The 16,007-nt window shown below is 46.3% G+C and overlaps 1 protein-coding gene across 2 annotated transcripts; it reads right to left on the bottom strand.

Annotated features, from left to right (window-relative positions):
* Window positions 1-9,274: 9,274 nt before the first annotated feature.
* LOC124686732 lies at window positions 9,275-10,359 on the bottom strand. 2 transcript variants are annotated; one of them, XR_006997917.1, is made up of 2 exons: window positions 9,544-10,359; window positions 9,275-9,444 (listed from the first exon to the last, which is right to left on the bottom strand). XR_006997917.1 is itself a non-coding variant. In XM_047220633.1 (2 exons), exon 1 carries the CDS (start codon window positions 10,350-10,352, stop codon window positions 9,660-9,662), a length of 693 nt encoding a protein of 230 aa, XP_047076589.1. In that variant the 5' UTR covers window positions 10,353-10,359; the 3' UTR covers window positions 9,275-9,444; window position 9,659. The 2 variants fall into 2 exon arrangements, 1 of the variants encoding a protein (XP_047076589.1); XM_047220633.1 differs by having other exon boundaries at window positions 9,659-10,359.
* Between the last annotated feature and the right edge of the window lie 5,648 nt (window positions 10,360-16,007).

The raw sequence follows: 16,007 nt of genomic DNA, 5'->3' as shown, positions 1-16,007 counted from the left end.
GATCTGAAGCCAAAGTCAGGTGTTGACATCCGCATAAATTAATAAAAGGCGCACACAGAGGCCCCAGGCACACAACAGCAGACGGCATTTAGAGCCGGCCGCTGTCAGTGTCGACCTGCGATCAGACTTCCACCTGAACCGTAACCAGAGCTTGTGATGGAAGATATGTTGGATGGCAAGGAGAGGAGCGGGAGAGCAGACGCTGCACAACCTAGTAGCTAAGGAGGAGAAGAGGCGTCTTGCCTCCAGCGATTGCGCTGGCATGATTAGAGACGAATCAGTTGATTGGAGCAGACGGAATTTCAAGGCGAATCAGTGGAGGGTGTATGAGATGGGCATGTGAGTAGATCCCTAGCGAAATCGAGATCAGCTGTTATAAAGGCCAATCGTCGCATCGGTTACTCTTGTTTGGAGAAGATGAAAAAGCAGAGATAAATCGTTTTTTTGATTTGTTGCATCAGTGGAGGAGATGAACAGAAAGAGCAACAAAGGAAAACAAATCATTTGCATTAGGTGGCAGATTTGCTTAGGTGGTAAGGTAGGATTGGTCCATGAGGTGGGCACCTTGCATGTTGAGATGAATCCTGATGCCCTCATTTGATCCATGTCAGGTCTTGCGGTGACCATGACGGAGAAGGAGCAGGGGTTAGAGGAAGAGATAGCGAGCTCGTGGCTCATCCTAGTTCTACTTGCAGGAAAAGTAAAGAACAATGGAAATATTTGATAATTGCTTGATCCTCCCATCCTCCCCACCTGCCTCTTTATAAGCAGAGACAGGCTCAAGCGTTTAGTTGTTCAGTACAATCATGACAAGCTATTATCTTAAGGCTAATTAAATAAGGCAAGGTGGCAAAGTACTGGCCGTTTGTTGTGCTACACAGGAGCAAGACCTGACAGAGCCTTCCCCTTGAGGCAAGACTTCAAGGCTTGAAATCTGGAAATGCTTGTTGCATGAAGGATGCATCCTCCCAGGTGGCCTCTTCTTTAGTCATTGTCTCCCATTGTATCAACCACTGAGGTACAGGAATGTCATAGTCACCATCAGTAGCCCGTCTTGGTACCTGGCGACGCTGGAGAAGTTTGACTGGTGCTATCTTGATCTTGCCCTCTGCCGTAACCAGTGGTAGCTTGTCATTGGGGATAGCTTGAGTGCCAATGTGTTTTTTTAACTGATTCACATGGAATACATCATGGATTTTTGCTGATTCCGGCAGGAGTATCCTGTAAGAGCACGTGCCAACTTTTTGGAGAACTCGAAATGGCCCATACCACTTGGATGTCAATTTTGGTGCATTTTCGCGTCCCAGTGCTCTTTCCTTGAACGGTTGCATCTTCAGATAGACGAAATCGCCCACATTGAAGGATCTTTCGATGCGATGAGCCTCAGCATATTTTTTCATCCTTTGTTGAGCCTTTGCCAGGTTTCTGTGGAGGAGGGCTAACATGTTCTCCTTTTCTTCTTGTGTGACAGTGTTGTTTTCGCCTGTAGAGAGAGGTACTGGAATTTGCTGCAGAAGAGGAGGTGGATATTCATACAACGCTTGGAAGGGTGACATGTTGATTGTAGTGTGATGGGAACAATTGTACCACCATTCTGCAGCTGGCAACCAGTGGCACCATTTTTTTGGTTGTTGAAATGCCATACATCTCAAGTATTGCTCGAGGCACTGGTTAACCCTCTCCGTTTGTCCATCTGACTCTGGGTGATGTGCTGTACTGTAGTTGAGCTGTATGTTGAATGAGGAGAAGATATCTTTCCACAGCTTGCTAGTGAAGATAACATCTCGATCACTGACTATAGAAGTCGGTGGCCCATGTAGTTTGATGATGTTTGCCATGAAAAGGTCAGCTATAGATTGAACTCGTATAAGGATGTGATAATGGAATGAAGTGGGCATATTTAGTTAGTCTATCCACGACTACCAAGATAACATCCTTGCCCATGGATTTTGGTAAGCCCTCCACGAAGTCCATGTCGATATCCGTCCACTTTTGCTCGTGGAATGGGAAGTGGATTTAGCAGTCCCGGGTATGGTACTTTCTCTGTTTTAGAAATTTGACATACAGGACAGGCAGCTACTTGTTCAGCTGTGTAGTGTGGGAGTTTGGGCCAATAGAAAGCTTGTTGCAATTTATGCAATGTTACCTTAACTCCAGAATGGCCGCCAAATATTGATGAGTGGAAGGTGTGAAATACCTTATCCCTGAGAGATGTGGATGACCCAATGTATATTTTTCCTTTATGCCGAAGAACACCATCTTGAAGTGTATAGTTGGAGTGACTTGCAGCATCTAGTGTTAGCTCCTGGATCAGTTTGATGCAGTGCGGATCATTGGCATAAGAGTCATGGACCTCTGTGAGCCATTTTGGTACAGCAGCAGAAACTGGCAGGCAATCCATTGTGGCCAAGGCAATCTGGCGTTTTTCTGGAGTGTCATCATCTTGAAACTGTCGAGAAAGGGCGTCAGCAACTGTATTTTCTTTGCCCTTCTTATACTCTATTCTGTAATCGAACTCCGAGCAATTTGAGCATGAGTTTATGTTGGATGCCTTCTAATAATCTTTGACTGCCCAAGTACTTCAAGGCTTGCTGATCTGTTTTGATGAGTATCTTGTTACCTAGGAAGTAGTGGCGCCATTTTTTAAGAGCATGCAATATGGCTAGTGCTTCCTTTTCATAAATTGATTGTGCACTGGCTTTTTGTCCTAAGCACTGGGTCGTAAAATGCTAATGGCCTCCCTTCTTGCATGAGTACTGCACCCAATCCAGATAGCACAAGCATCGGTCTCCAAGGTGAATGGAATGGAGAAATCAGGTAGTCGAAGCAATGGTGGTGTAGACATGATTTGCTTCAGTTGGTTAAATGCTGCTTCTTGAGCTTGTCCCCACTGAAACTGGTCTTTTTTCAGAGCTTGGTAGAGGGGTTGGCATACCATGGCATATCCCTTAATGAATCTCCTGTAATAACCCGTCAACCCTAGAAAACCCCTTAGTTTCTTGACAGTAGTTGGTGTTTTCCATTCCATGATGTCCTTTATCTTGGTCGGATCAGTAGCTACACCTTGACCAGATATGATATGACCCAAGTATTCAACTGAAGCTTGTCCAAAAGTACACTTCTGTAGCTTGGCTTTGAGTTGATGATCACGTAGTATCTGCAGGACGATGGAAAGGTGATGTTTGTGCTGCTCACTGTCACTGCTATAGATGAGGATGTCATCGAAGAATACGAGCACAAATTTTCTCAGGTGCTTGGAAAATATTGTGTTCATGAGCTCTTGGAATGTGGCGAGAGCGTTACTCAAGCCAAAAGGCATGACACGATATTCATAATGCCCCAGATGGGTGGAAAATGCCGTTTTGGGAATGTCCTCCTCCCTCATTCGAATTTGGTGGTACCCTGATCTGAGGTCAAGTTTCGAGAACACTGTCGCTCCATGCAGCTCATCTAACAAGTCTTCGATGACAGGGATTGGAAACTTATTCTTTATTGTGAGCTCATTTAACCCCCGGAAATCCACACACAATCGCCGACTTTTGTCTTTCTTTTTGACCAATATTACAGGTGAAGAGAAAGGACTATTGCTTGGTTGTATTTCCTTGTTTTTGAGCATTTGTCGAATGATTGTTTCAATTGTGTTCTTCTGGGTATGGGACATGCGATATGGCCGTATGTTTGGAGGCTTGGATCCAGGAAGTAATGGAATGGTGTGGTCAGAGGAGCGGTGAGGTGGCAGTCCCTCTGGTTCTGCAAACACATCTGCAAAGGCCTGGAGGATATCTTGGAATTCGGCGAGGTGGGACTCGTGTTTTCAAGTTCCGAGAGTGTTGCCTGGACATCTTGGATGTTGTACGAGAATGTACCCTTGAGCTTGTTCGGCAAATAGCTTGGAGCATTCCATTGGTGTGATGACGAAGTTATTCTTAGGTAGCACATGATCCTGGAAGGTATAAGTGGTGCCTTCATGTCCAATAGTTAGAGACCGATCGACAAAATCAAAGGTTACTGGATTATGCAGTTTAAACCAATTCACTCCCAATATTGCATCTGAGCCATTGAGTTCTAGAATGCGGAAATCAGCGAGAGAATATGTTTCCCTCTATCAAGAACTCGGTGGTTGTAAGCAATCGCTTGTGAGACTAATTCTCCTCCTCCTCGCTACTCGACACGCCTGGCTGGGGCAGGGGACATGGGAATGTTGTGATCCATGGCAAATTGGCGATCTAGGAAGGTATTTGTACTCCCTGTATCTGCAAGGGCAACTGCTGGAACTCCTGACAGCGAAATGAGCAAGGAAATTGTTGACTCACTAGTAGCGCCCGTATAGGCTGCTGCTGATATATGCATTAAGGCCTCTGCCGGTTTTGCTATAGCAGGAGCTCGCTCGTTGCTTGAACTGTAGCTTCAGCATTTTCCGGCTTCAGTCTTTCAACCGCTACAGGAGTATCTTGCAATAACATTTGGTGTATTTCTTCCTCTTCATCATCAGAATTTCCTTGCATAATGAGGACATTTAACGCCTTTTGCATGTTAGGACAGCGGTGTCCTGGCACCCAGTTTTCAGGACAGTACCAACATTTGCGAGGAGTGCGCTGTCTTCCATTATTAGGGCGATTGTTGGCATCTCTAGGAGGAGCAGCTCTTACAGCTTGTTGTTGAACTGGAATGGCTGGCAGTGGTCTACGAGTTACCAAGGCATTAGAATTTGAGGCCTTCTCATACTGTCTGGCAAACCAGGTAGGGCTGAAAGTAGAGTGTCCGGTTTCGACATTGCACTTGTGTGTTTGATGTTATCTTGCAAGCCACTCGAAATCTGTCCACAAAGAAGTCTTGAGGTAAATATGATCCGCCTCTTTTCATAACCTCGCATCCAGGACTCATAAGCATTGATGTAGTCTGTCTACGGTAGTGGTTTGCTTGAGATGTTGTAACTGTTCCATTGGGTCAATTGTAACCGTATCCGGGAATCTCTCGATCGGAACTTGACATAACTCGCCCATGATATCCGCTCGTAAGTCCAGGCGGAATCGCTTAACCAAGTCTTTGCTTGTCCTCTTACATGTGCCAATCCCCATCCGACACGCAGCTCGCCCTGTGATTCCCACTAATCCGAAAATGTCCTCTCGCCTCTAATATCCACGCTCTTGGGTTCTCTCCATGGAAGGTAGGGAGCTCGACATGGGGTGTGCGGAGTTGTGGTTCGGTTGGGTAGGTAGTGTTGTTGGAGTATGTGGTATTGGCCGGCTGTCTCGTTGTGTATCGTGGGTGGGATGGTTCCTGGGTTGGGATAGTATCTTTGATAGGTCTGTCGTTGGTGGTTTTGGTTGTTTGTAGTTGTGACTGCATAGGAAGAGTTGTGGTGTTGTGGTTGATAGGAGTGTTGGTATTGTTGTTCGTTGGAATGGTTGGGTATATGGTGGGTCATATGGTGGCTGGTTTGGGCGGAATTGTTGCTGCTCGAGGTGGTGCCGTGGTAAAGGTGTGGTTTTGCTCGGTCTACCGACTGGTAATACTGGGGTTGGGTAAGTGGAGTTGTGTATTGGTTGAGCTGACGCTGTGATGTTGACGCAGCCATGGTTGTGATGATGGGTGGTGTGTAAGTGTAGGAAGGGTCATTTCGTCGAGCATGTTGCGTGCATGGTTGGTGTGGAAGCTGCTCCGGTGCCAGTGTGCCCAGAGATGGCGGAAAAGGTGGTGCTTGTGATGTTTGAGGAGTGGGGAATGGAGTGGTTACTTCTGGGATGGGGGAAAGGGTGGTGTTTGAGCGTGGAGGGGGTGTGGTGAAGGATCTGCTGATTGTGGGAACCTGAACGTAAACAGCAGGAAGGGCAGAAGTGGTGTTACCTTCCTCCGGAGCGAGACGATCGATGCTGGTTTGCATCCTTGACATCATCGAAGAGATCTGCGATTGCATCATCGCCATGGACTCCATCCGGGTCCGCATCACGTTGAGAGAGGCCGAGGTGGCCTCTCGGTGTTGCCGAAGACGGCGGCCCACGGAACGGGCGTCGCGTTCCGCGCGCTGCTGGGCGCGCAGGGCTGCTAGTTCGGCGTCGGTGGAGGAGGCGGAGCGGACGACGGGGCCGGCGCGGCGGCTGTCGCGCGACGTTGATCTTGAACGGGCAGACATGGTGGCGGTTGTTGGTGTAGGATTCCTCCCCAAATCCTGATGGGATCTGGATCTCGGGGAAGTGATGAGGGAAAGGGAGGGAGGGATTAGCCGCCGCCGGTGCGGTGGTCCGAGGACCAGCTGCTACTGATACCACTTGTCAGGTCTTGCGGTGACCATGACGGAGAAGGAGCAGGGGTTAGAGGAAGAGATAGCGAGCTCGTGGCTCATCCTAGTTCTACTTGCAGGAAAAGTAAAGAACAATGGAAATATTTGATAATTGCTTGATCCTCCCATCCTCCCCACCTGCCTCTTTATAAGCAGAGACAGGCTCAAGCGTTTAGTTGTTCAGTACAATCATGACAAGCTATTATCTTAAGGCTTAATTAAATAAGGCAAGGTGGCAAAGTACTGGCCGTTTGTTGTGCTACACAGGAGCAAGACCTGACAATCCACCTCTGACTATCACTCAGCTTCAAAGAGTGACTTTCCTGCACTGGCTGACATGTTAGCAGTACAGAGATCACCCGTGGTAGTAAGGAGATGAATGCACTTTCTGACCTGCATTGCACGTATAAACATCACCAGTAAGGCAGTAACAACGAAATATAATCCCTGTAGTCAAGTGGGATCTTACCAAAATTCCAATTATAATTCATTTTGTGATTTCTAGTTAAAACACAAAACAAACTATAAGTGGGACATTGGTGGGGTCCCACTTGCATCTCTACTTGACAGTCTAACTGACCAAAGATTCCAAATCAAGGCATGCTTCTAGACTCAAGAGGAAAAGGTGCAAACAAGGGGCAACCTACGACGGAGAACTATTCCCACAGGAGGGCAAAGAGGGGCACATAGCTCATACATGTGATCTCTTCCATCTTCATAAGATAAATGAAAATGTGAACATGTCAACATAGATGTGAGTAGGATACTAGGATCAAAGGGCAATGCCCATGCAATGGGACAGATAATATGAAGAGAAATGAACACTTCATTATCTACCAAAGAAACACTTAAACGCAACCATTACTACCAAGAAGGCAAGCCTCAAATATATACAGTTGACTCTGTTTTGCCCTAGAAATGTAATTGCAGAGAAGGGTTGAGTAACTGTGTTGCAGAGACATCTTTCAACTATTATACATGAGAAACATATTATTGTCTGAGCTCTAACAAGGAAAATATACCATTATATAGAACATAACATATCACAACAACCATAAATAGCACAGGCCAAAATTTTCAAATAAGAAGTCTGATACCACAACTAATCCAAGTTAATGCTTCACTTGGGAAATTCATTTTCTGCTGATACTATCCAAAGACTGTGGAGGAGGCCAGGGGTGTATATAAATAAAAGATCGACATGCCCCAGTCATATACCGAATTAAATATAGTGATATCCAAATGATCATCCTCATAATTTTCACACCTCAGTGAAACATGTCAATAACTCAATATACTCAGGCTTAATAATGCAATTGCTATGGTGTTTCATGTAAATTACAGTGTCACAAATATTTACAACTTCAGAATTGAAAAGCTTCAACTGGTGGCTCTGGTTTTTTACTTTTTACTACTGATGGATTCATATAGATGCAGCTGTGATACCCATAGGTTCCATGCCACTGATGCTTTTCAATTAGAATGGGTTATATCTGTCCGCTTGTATGAAGTTATAATTTCAGCCTTCCTCGCTTTGTTACAGAGTTACACCATTATTCAGTACAGTACTATAGTACTTGCTTATCCTATAGAGTTTCAGGCATTGGAGTGTGGTGTTATTTGCATTTGTTTCCTTCTGATTATTTTTATCCATTTTTTCTTTCATGGCTATGTTGTTTCACTAGCAATGAAATGTCTATGAGCTAGTCAAATGCTTTCAAATGTTGCATGTCCATATGTTTTTTTGCAGTGCATCTAAATAGGTTCTATAACAATTTTCTATGACTGCAACAAACTGGTTGGTTGTTGCAAAGCATCTTTATGTGGAAATGTGGCATGTCAAACTAACCCAAAAATAACTTTTGAAAGAACCGAATTAATGCATATCAAGAGCAAATAAGTCTGATTTTGCAAGTAGTCATCGACTATAGAGTCCAAGAGCCTGGACAGCATTCTGCAAGGGAGGGGGAGAGAGTGATAGCCTGGTACACGGGCGGACACAACACCCCTACCACCCGGCTCTTGCCTGGGCTTCACCATCGATTGCCTGTTGCACAAGGACAAATCAAGCTAGAAAATCTGGAATGAGCTGGGGCAAAATCTGGATGGCGTGGTGGCCTGGTGGGCTTCAAAATATTGGTCCTGGGCCATAACGCTTCAAAATAATTGAATGTGTTGTCACCTTGTGAATATTCAAATGTGTTGTGAACTTGTGAACATTGGAATGTGCTGTGAACGTGTAATGTATTGCATTCGTGTATTCGGATTCAAGCTACTGTTTTTTTTTTCGAGAATGTATTCAAACTATTGTTAAGACGTTATTTGCTCCATACAATTCTTACTCTTCATGAGAAAAAAAATTAGTTACCTTGCAGCGTGCCTAGGATTCTACAAATTCCTGGGTCCTCCTCTGGCCTGATAGGGCATGTTATTGAGCTCAACCGATAGACAGCATAGTCAAGATTCAAGTCATGAATTTTTGCTTCAGGTGTTGTAGTGTTGCTGTTATTTGCATTTCTTCCCTTCTAATGAATTTATATCCATTTTCTCTTCCATGGATATGCTGTTTCACTAACAATGGAATTTGTATTGAGCTAGTCAAATGTTCAAAAATGTCAAAACATGTATAAATACCTTATAATGATACTGGCATGTGTATCTATTTTTTCGCAGTGCATCTAAATTAGGGTCCAAGGATGTTCTATGACTGCAACAAACTTGTTGATTGTTGCGAAGCATCTCTATGTGGAGTGCCAAACTAACCCAAAAATAACTTTTAAAGAACAGAATTAGCACATATCAGGAGCAAATAAGTCTAGTTTTGCAAGTATCCAGAGTTTAGTCTATAGAATCCACGAGCCTGGACAGCATTCTGCGTGGGTAGGGGGGAGCATGATATCCTGATAGAGCATGCTTGAGCTCAACTGATAGACAGCGTAGTCGTTAAACTCATAATTCATATCTCCATTGTAATAAAATAGCATATTCAGTTAATCAGCAACAGTGGACCATAAGTAAGTAACATATCTTCAAGGTAAGCAACTACAGCAAAGCCACACAGCATTATACATGAAACATTTACCATTTTTTTGTCTTAAAGGGGATCGTTCATTCCACCGCAAAATATACAACAACAGTTACAAATGCTTGCCCAACAACAGGTCCTGAAAAGAGGGAAACATTTGCAACATTTCACTATTTCAGTGCCCAGTGCTCTAACCAATTTCGCTTACATAATGCACAAAATCAATAATTTGTAGTACCTAATCAAGTTTTTATTTTGCTCTCTTTGCGTTTGTGGAGCCTGTGATCTTTAATCTATACTGCATACTTTGCAATTAACAAGTTGATGATAAGAATCAAGGCAAGTTTGCTTACATCAATCACTCTCGTTGCCGTCGCTGCCCCCGCCTGTCCGATGGAGGCCGTCGCGCGCAGTAGCCAGAGATGGGTCAAGGGACGCGGCGGTCTTGAAGGACCTCCTGGCTTCGGCAGTGAGGCCCTTCCTCTCGTAGCACTCACCAAGTAGAGCATGAGCGCGGGGGTTCTTGGGGCTAAGGCGGACTGCCTCGGCCAGATCCGCGGCGGCCTGGTCGAGGCGGCGGCGGCGGTTGAGCGCTAGCGCGAGCTCGGCGCGCTTGGCGAGAGCGTCCCCGCGCTCCCTCGGCTCAAGGGAGCGCGCGAGCGGCGGCGCGAGGGCGGCGTCGAGGGTGCGCAGCGCGGGGAGGCGGTGGCCCTGGAGGTCGAGCGCGAGGGCCTTGAGGATCAGCGGCGCGGCGTCGCGGGGGTCGAGCGCGATGGCGCGGTCCGCCTCTGCGACGGCCGCGCGGGCAAGCGGGCCCGGCGGCTTGGGCGCGGCGGCACGCGCGCGGGCGAGGAGCTGGGCGCCCAGCGCGAAGTGCCGGCGCGACTGCGCGGCGGAGGAGCTGCCGGCCCTGCGTCGGAGGCGGTGAGCAACGCGACGGGGGAGGGAGTGCAGGGCGACGAGCATGCCCGCGGCGAGGATGAAGAGGAGGCCCTGGACGACGGCCTCCGGCCAGCTAGCGGCGGCGCCCAAGGTAAGGACTGACATGGCTCGGTGTAGGGTGCGGCTCGAGACTTCGTGAGAAGGTTGGAAACAAGTACTCCGAGGAACAAACCTACTAGCAAAAGTTAAACAAACAAGAAACGAAAGAGTTTGGGAGCATTTGAACACATTATGAAAGGAGTCTCTTATGAAAGAGTTTGGGAGTAATTTCATACAGTCCTTCAAAAAAAAAAATCATACAGAAGTCTAGTAGTCTACCATGCGTCCAGGACGACCTACAAACCTGCGTGTGCTTTAACACTGGAGCAAACTGACAATGTTCCACTATCGAGTCAGCCAATGTCAGCCAACTTTTTTTTTTTGACGATATTTTGGTCAGGCAATTTTGTGCATAATCCAAACACATCTTTAATATTGATGGCGGTTTTTGATCCATCAGTACAGCCCTTGGAGTCTCCAATCATGGGTGTGTTGCGGGTGACGGTGGAAACTGACTCACTCAATCTTCGGGAGTCTATGGCACGACCCTAAATACTCTCTCGATAGCCAAAAACTAGGCAATTGGATGCTTCGGTTTTCTCAAAATCTTGGCCCACATGTGTGTCAAAGCAGTCTAGGGCAGGCCCAGCTGCTACGCATGAATTGGTCATTTCCATGGATGCAGGCTCGTGGAGCGCAAAGTGAGGCTTCCCATGCACGCGTGGGAAAGCAGTGCGAGGCACCGTGTCGGTTCGTGTCACGGGCAACAAATTTCCCCCACCGCCTTCTTCCTCCTCTCATTCTCTCTCTCTCTCTCTCTCTCTCTCTCTCTCTCTCTCTCTCTCTCTCTCTCTCTCTCTCTCTCTCTCTCTCTCTCTCTCTCGTCTCACTCCCTTCCCCGGAACTCGTCGGCGGTTCCTCTGCTAGCGACGAGGCGTAGATCGACGGCGGAGGTTGTCTACCATCTCCGCTTCTTCATCGCCTACGTTGCTTCGACTTCGACCGCGCATCATCGTCTCTGAGCAAGAACTCCTACACCGCCTCAACTTCGACCTTTGGCGGCTCGGCAATTGCGGCAAGCCTTCCAAAATCCCTCACCGCCCCTTGATTACCATAGATCTACATGTATCTGGTTTGGAGACGTGCGATTGAAGACATGCATATCATATCTGCTAGGGTTAGGGTTCCATTGGACTACTATTCCGGGGTTGATTCCCTTTCTGACATTCGTATTGTTCTCCGTGTGCCTCGTTTTCTAAGATATATGTGCAATGGATTATTGGTTCAGTAGACCTTGTAGTTCAATTGTCAATTAGATCTGTTCAGTTTCATGCTTCAGTCGATGATTTGAACTATGAAAGTGCGTAGAACATTGGGGTATTTGAAAGGATCGTATGCCGCACCTAGAGGGGGCGTGAATAGGTTCTACCCAATTTTAGTTCTTTTTCAATTAAGGCTTGATACAAAGGTAAATTCTCTAGATATGCAACTATGTGAATTTCGCTAGATGACAAGGTATACAACTAAGTAAGATATAGCTAGGCAAGATATAATAATGCAATAAAGGATAGAGGTAACTGAGAGTGGAGCACACGGAGACACAAGGGATGATTCCCGTAGTTCCTTCCTTTTGAGGGGAAGTATGTCTGCGTTGGAGGGGTGTGGTTTCCACAAAAGCCTAACCAACACCACAAAGGCCTCACCTTGTTCTCCGGTGAGCAACGCCACAAAGGCCTAGCTCACTTGTCCACTAAGGGATTTCCTCGAGGCGGAAACCGGGCATTTACAAGGTTCTTGGGGCGCACATCCACAACTGAATTGGAGGCTCCCAATAGCTGTAACAACAAGAAGATCAATTCAAGTAAAAACAACTAGGGTTTCCAAAAGGAACACTAGCAAAGGGGCCCTAAGAAAATTAAGGGGAAATGCAAACCGCTTCAGTGAAGATGTAGATCGGGGTCTTCTCCTTCGATTCTCCAAAGATCAAGAGCTTTGGATGTTTGGAGGAGGAGATCAATTGATTTTGGTGGCTCGGCTTGAGTGGATGAACTTGGAGAGAGTGAGCAACCTGAGCTTAGGGAAGAAGGGGGTATTTACCCTCCCCCCCCCCCATCGAGCCGTTGCTGAAAAGTGAGGCCGGATATTCCGGCCTAAGTAAGGGCCGGATATTCCGGCCTAAGTAATGGTCGGATATTCCCCCCCCCCCGTAATATCCAGTGCAATGGAAAATATCCGGCCAAATTTCTAGGCCACATCTAGTAGCCCCGGACCTTAAGTCCTTAGCCGATTTTCAGGGCCTGGGGCAACTTTGCTCCTTTTTTCCTTGATTTTCAACATGAATTCGATCAAGGATTAACTCTGCACCATTTCAACACACATCAATGTATCACACATGTTGTCATCAAACACACAAAACCTTAAAGTTGGAGAGATGTTCTTTCAATCTCCCCCTTTGTGGTGCTTGATGACAACATACAGATTTGCAATAAAATCACTAGTATGAACCATCATGTTGACAAAAGATAGAGGCACTCCCCCCTACATGTGTGCATATTAGTAATTTGCATTTGAATACAAATGCAGCACACATATGTACTAGAGGCCTCGAAACATAAGCTAGGGAACATGAACAACAACATAAGACATAATCACATATAGTTGATACATTGAGATAGAGATCATACCATTATGGTGATATAGAATGCCGAATACCATATGTCACACACCATATAATAATTCATAGTCTCAACATATAGAATATAGACTACCGAAATCCATGTCTCACAAACCATACTACAAGCCCATAAAATAGTTCAACATAACCAACATAATGAAACACAAATGTTCAACAAATAAAAGGGACACAAGCTGCCAAAGACTGGTAGAAGCATATGCTTGTGCCCGCCCATGCAAATCCCGGAGAATCCCTAAATAGAACTACTTCTCCCCCTTTGGCATCCAAACGCCAAAAAGGTAAATGAGCGATGCTATACGCCCCAAGGGAATCACTCCGAGCCCGTCTGTCACAACCCACTTTTCACAACATGCATATTTTCTAGTCTTGAAAATTTGGAACCAACAAAAACTTTTTATGTTTGTTGCTATGTGTGTGCATAGAGTAGTATGTTGCTTAAGGAAGTGCTTAACTTGTATTTTTGGGAGTAGTTACCCACTTAAAACCCTAGTACCAAATTTTTGAGACCACCTTGAACCATTAGGGTTTCTCCTTCCACTTGATATCTCTCCCTCTCAAATTTGTTTCTCTGAATCCAAACCCTAATGAACCCTAACCCTAGTCTTAAAAATTCTCCAAGTTGAGGGGGAACACTCCCCTCTCTTATTTTTGGGTGAGACACCACCACCAAGGGTGACACCATCACCACCACCATCACACCACCCTTCTCTCTCTTTCTCTACAATTCTTATGCTTTCCACTTGTTCAAAATTTTGGTACATGCAAGTCCCTTGCATGCACCCTCTCTCTTGATCCCTGCCTCTCTCTTTCTTTCCCTTTTTTTCTTTCTTCTTCCGGGGAGGAAACCCTGAGAGGTGACACTTCCCCCTCTCCTTTTTCTTCTCTCTTTTTCCCTCCCTTTTTCTCTTTGATTTGGGCCGAGCCAAACCACCTCTCTTCCCTCCACCACCCTGGCCCAACATCAATGCCCTAGCCTTCCCCTCCCCTTCCCTCTCTCACGGCCCAACGCCACCAGCGCCCTCTCCCACCAAAACCCTAGCCAGGGCGTCGCACGCGCGCCTGCCTGGCACGCCCCCCGAACCTTAAACGTGCCAGACGCCTCGTGCACCGTGCCACCACCTCGTCTTCACGCACCAGCGCCTCGGATGCCTCCTTCGATGCTTCGTCGCCCACGCTAGCGCCTCGCCTGCCGCGCGTGGTCACCGCTCGCGTCGCCATTGGCCACGGCCGATTTGGCTATCGATCTCCCTCCCGCCTACTTAAACCCCTCTAGCACCCACGCATCCCCCTTTCAACACCCTCCCACTCCTCTTCACCTCGCCAGAATGCCGCAGCGCTGCTCGAGCTGCTGCTGCTCGCCACCGTCGCCACGCCACGGTCACCGCGAGGGTAAGGAGCTGGTGGTGCTCGCCACGATGCCACCACCGCTCCCTCTCCTTTTCCCATCGTCTCCCCTGCATCTGCAGCCCCTAACCCTGCCCCTCCCTTGCCCAGGACCGCCAGGGAACGCCGACGCCACCGCCACGCCGAGGCCGTCCATGAAGGAGATGCCGAGCGAGGAGGAGGAGCATGACCTGGATGCCGCCAAGCCTTCTCCGCACGATGCCGCCACTCCACCGCCATGCCAACACGCCGCCAAGCCCTAGCTAGCCGCTGGTAAGCCGCGCCGCCCGCTATTTTTCCCTCTATCGGCGAGCGCGACACAGACGTGGAGGAGACGGCGGCCACTGGCCGCCAGATCTCCATCCAACGGCCGCATGACCCATGTAGGCCACACTGGCCATGCATGGCCTGGCCCGCCACGGGCCCTGGCCCCTTTTTCTTTTTCTTTCTCGTTTTCTTCCCGCGCCACTTGGAAATTCCCCTGGGCCGGCCCATCTCGGTGCACCTGGCACGGCCCAGCTCCTTCCCGCCCTTTTTTAATTCCGTTTAAAAATTCAAACTCTGTTAAAATTTGATATGTATCTGTGAGCCTTTTTGCAAATATCTTTTGATTGGCTCATCCGATTTAAATGAAACAAATTGCGTTAGAGATTTTTGTACGGTTTTTGACATATTAAACTTGCTCTATGTATACTGCAGACTCCAACTAATTCCTAAAATTGTAGAATTAGTGTTTTCGAGGAAATCCAATTCTGTTAGTCTTGTTTTAGTACTGGCTATCTAGATAAATTAGTGTTAGTCTCTGTTTAGGATAATTTGTTACTGTTAGTGATAACTAGCAAGGTGGCCCTCGCAAATGCGAGGGCATCTTCTTACCATTATAAAAGTGAAAAAAAAATCACAACACAAGATAAAAGTAAAACGGTTAATTAGTGTGAAATGTTATGCTCAATAAAAAAGTTCAAATAGGCGTGGAATACATAAATCATCTTGACATATGGATCTCCCTTTTTGAGTAATTAAATTAATGAACAAAAATCATCAATCTTTGTAGTTAACAGCCAGGCCAAGTAAAGAGTAATAATCGTCCGTTTTGTTGGTTTAAAAGATTATTTGCTGTTTTTGTGTCGGTCTTTCTACTTTCACTATCTTCGTTCATTCTGAAATGTTTTTTTGATCCCGGGCACAACTGCACCCTTTTTTGGAGTCGTCCATTCACGCAGAGATTGGTGGTACATGGTTGTATTTTACCCGTTCATTCCAAATACATATACTTAAGACGTTATAGTCTCTAAGATGTGTTATTTTCTATAGCAATATGGTACTAAAATTTAATAATAATAATTATAAAAATAGAAAATATTTTGAACTGTGACTTAAGATATCTATTATTTTAGCTATTTCAATATACTATATGTATATATACATTTATACACCGATAATCAAAGTAATAAAATTTGTAGTGCCCAGTTTTCTAGGACATCATTTTAATTAGGACATTCTAATTTTTAATATGTAAATCCATCCATTCTTCCTATCCCTATCCATGTCCCTATCACTATCGCCAACACAATCATTCTACATTCCGCTCACATATACATGTAGTGCCATGTACCGTGACTATGAGACATGAACAACAAAGT

This window comes from Lolium rigidum, chromosome 2 (genome assembly GCF_022539505.1).
Source record: "Lolium rigidum isolate FL_2022 chromosome 2, APGP_CSIRO_Lrig_0.1, whole genome shotgun sequence".
NCBI lineage: Eukaryota > Viridiplantae > Streptophyta > Magnoliopsida > Poales > Poaceae > Lolium > Lolium rigidum.
This window is presented reverse-complemented; position numbering and strand designations above follow the sequence as displayed.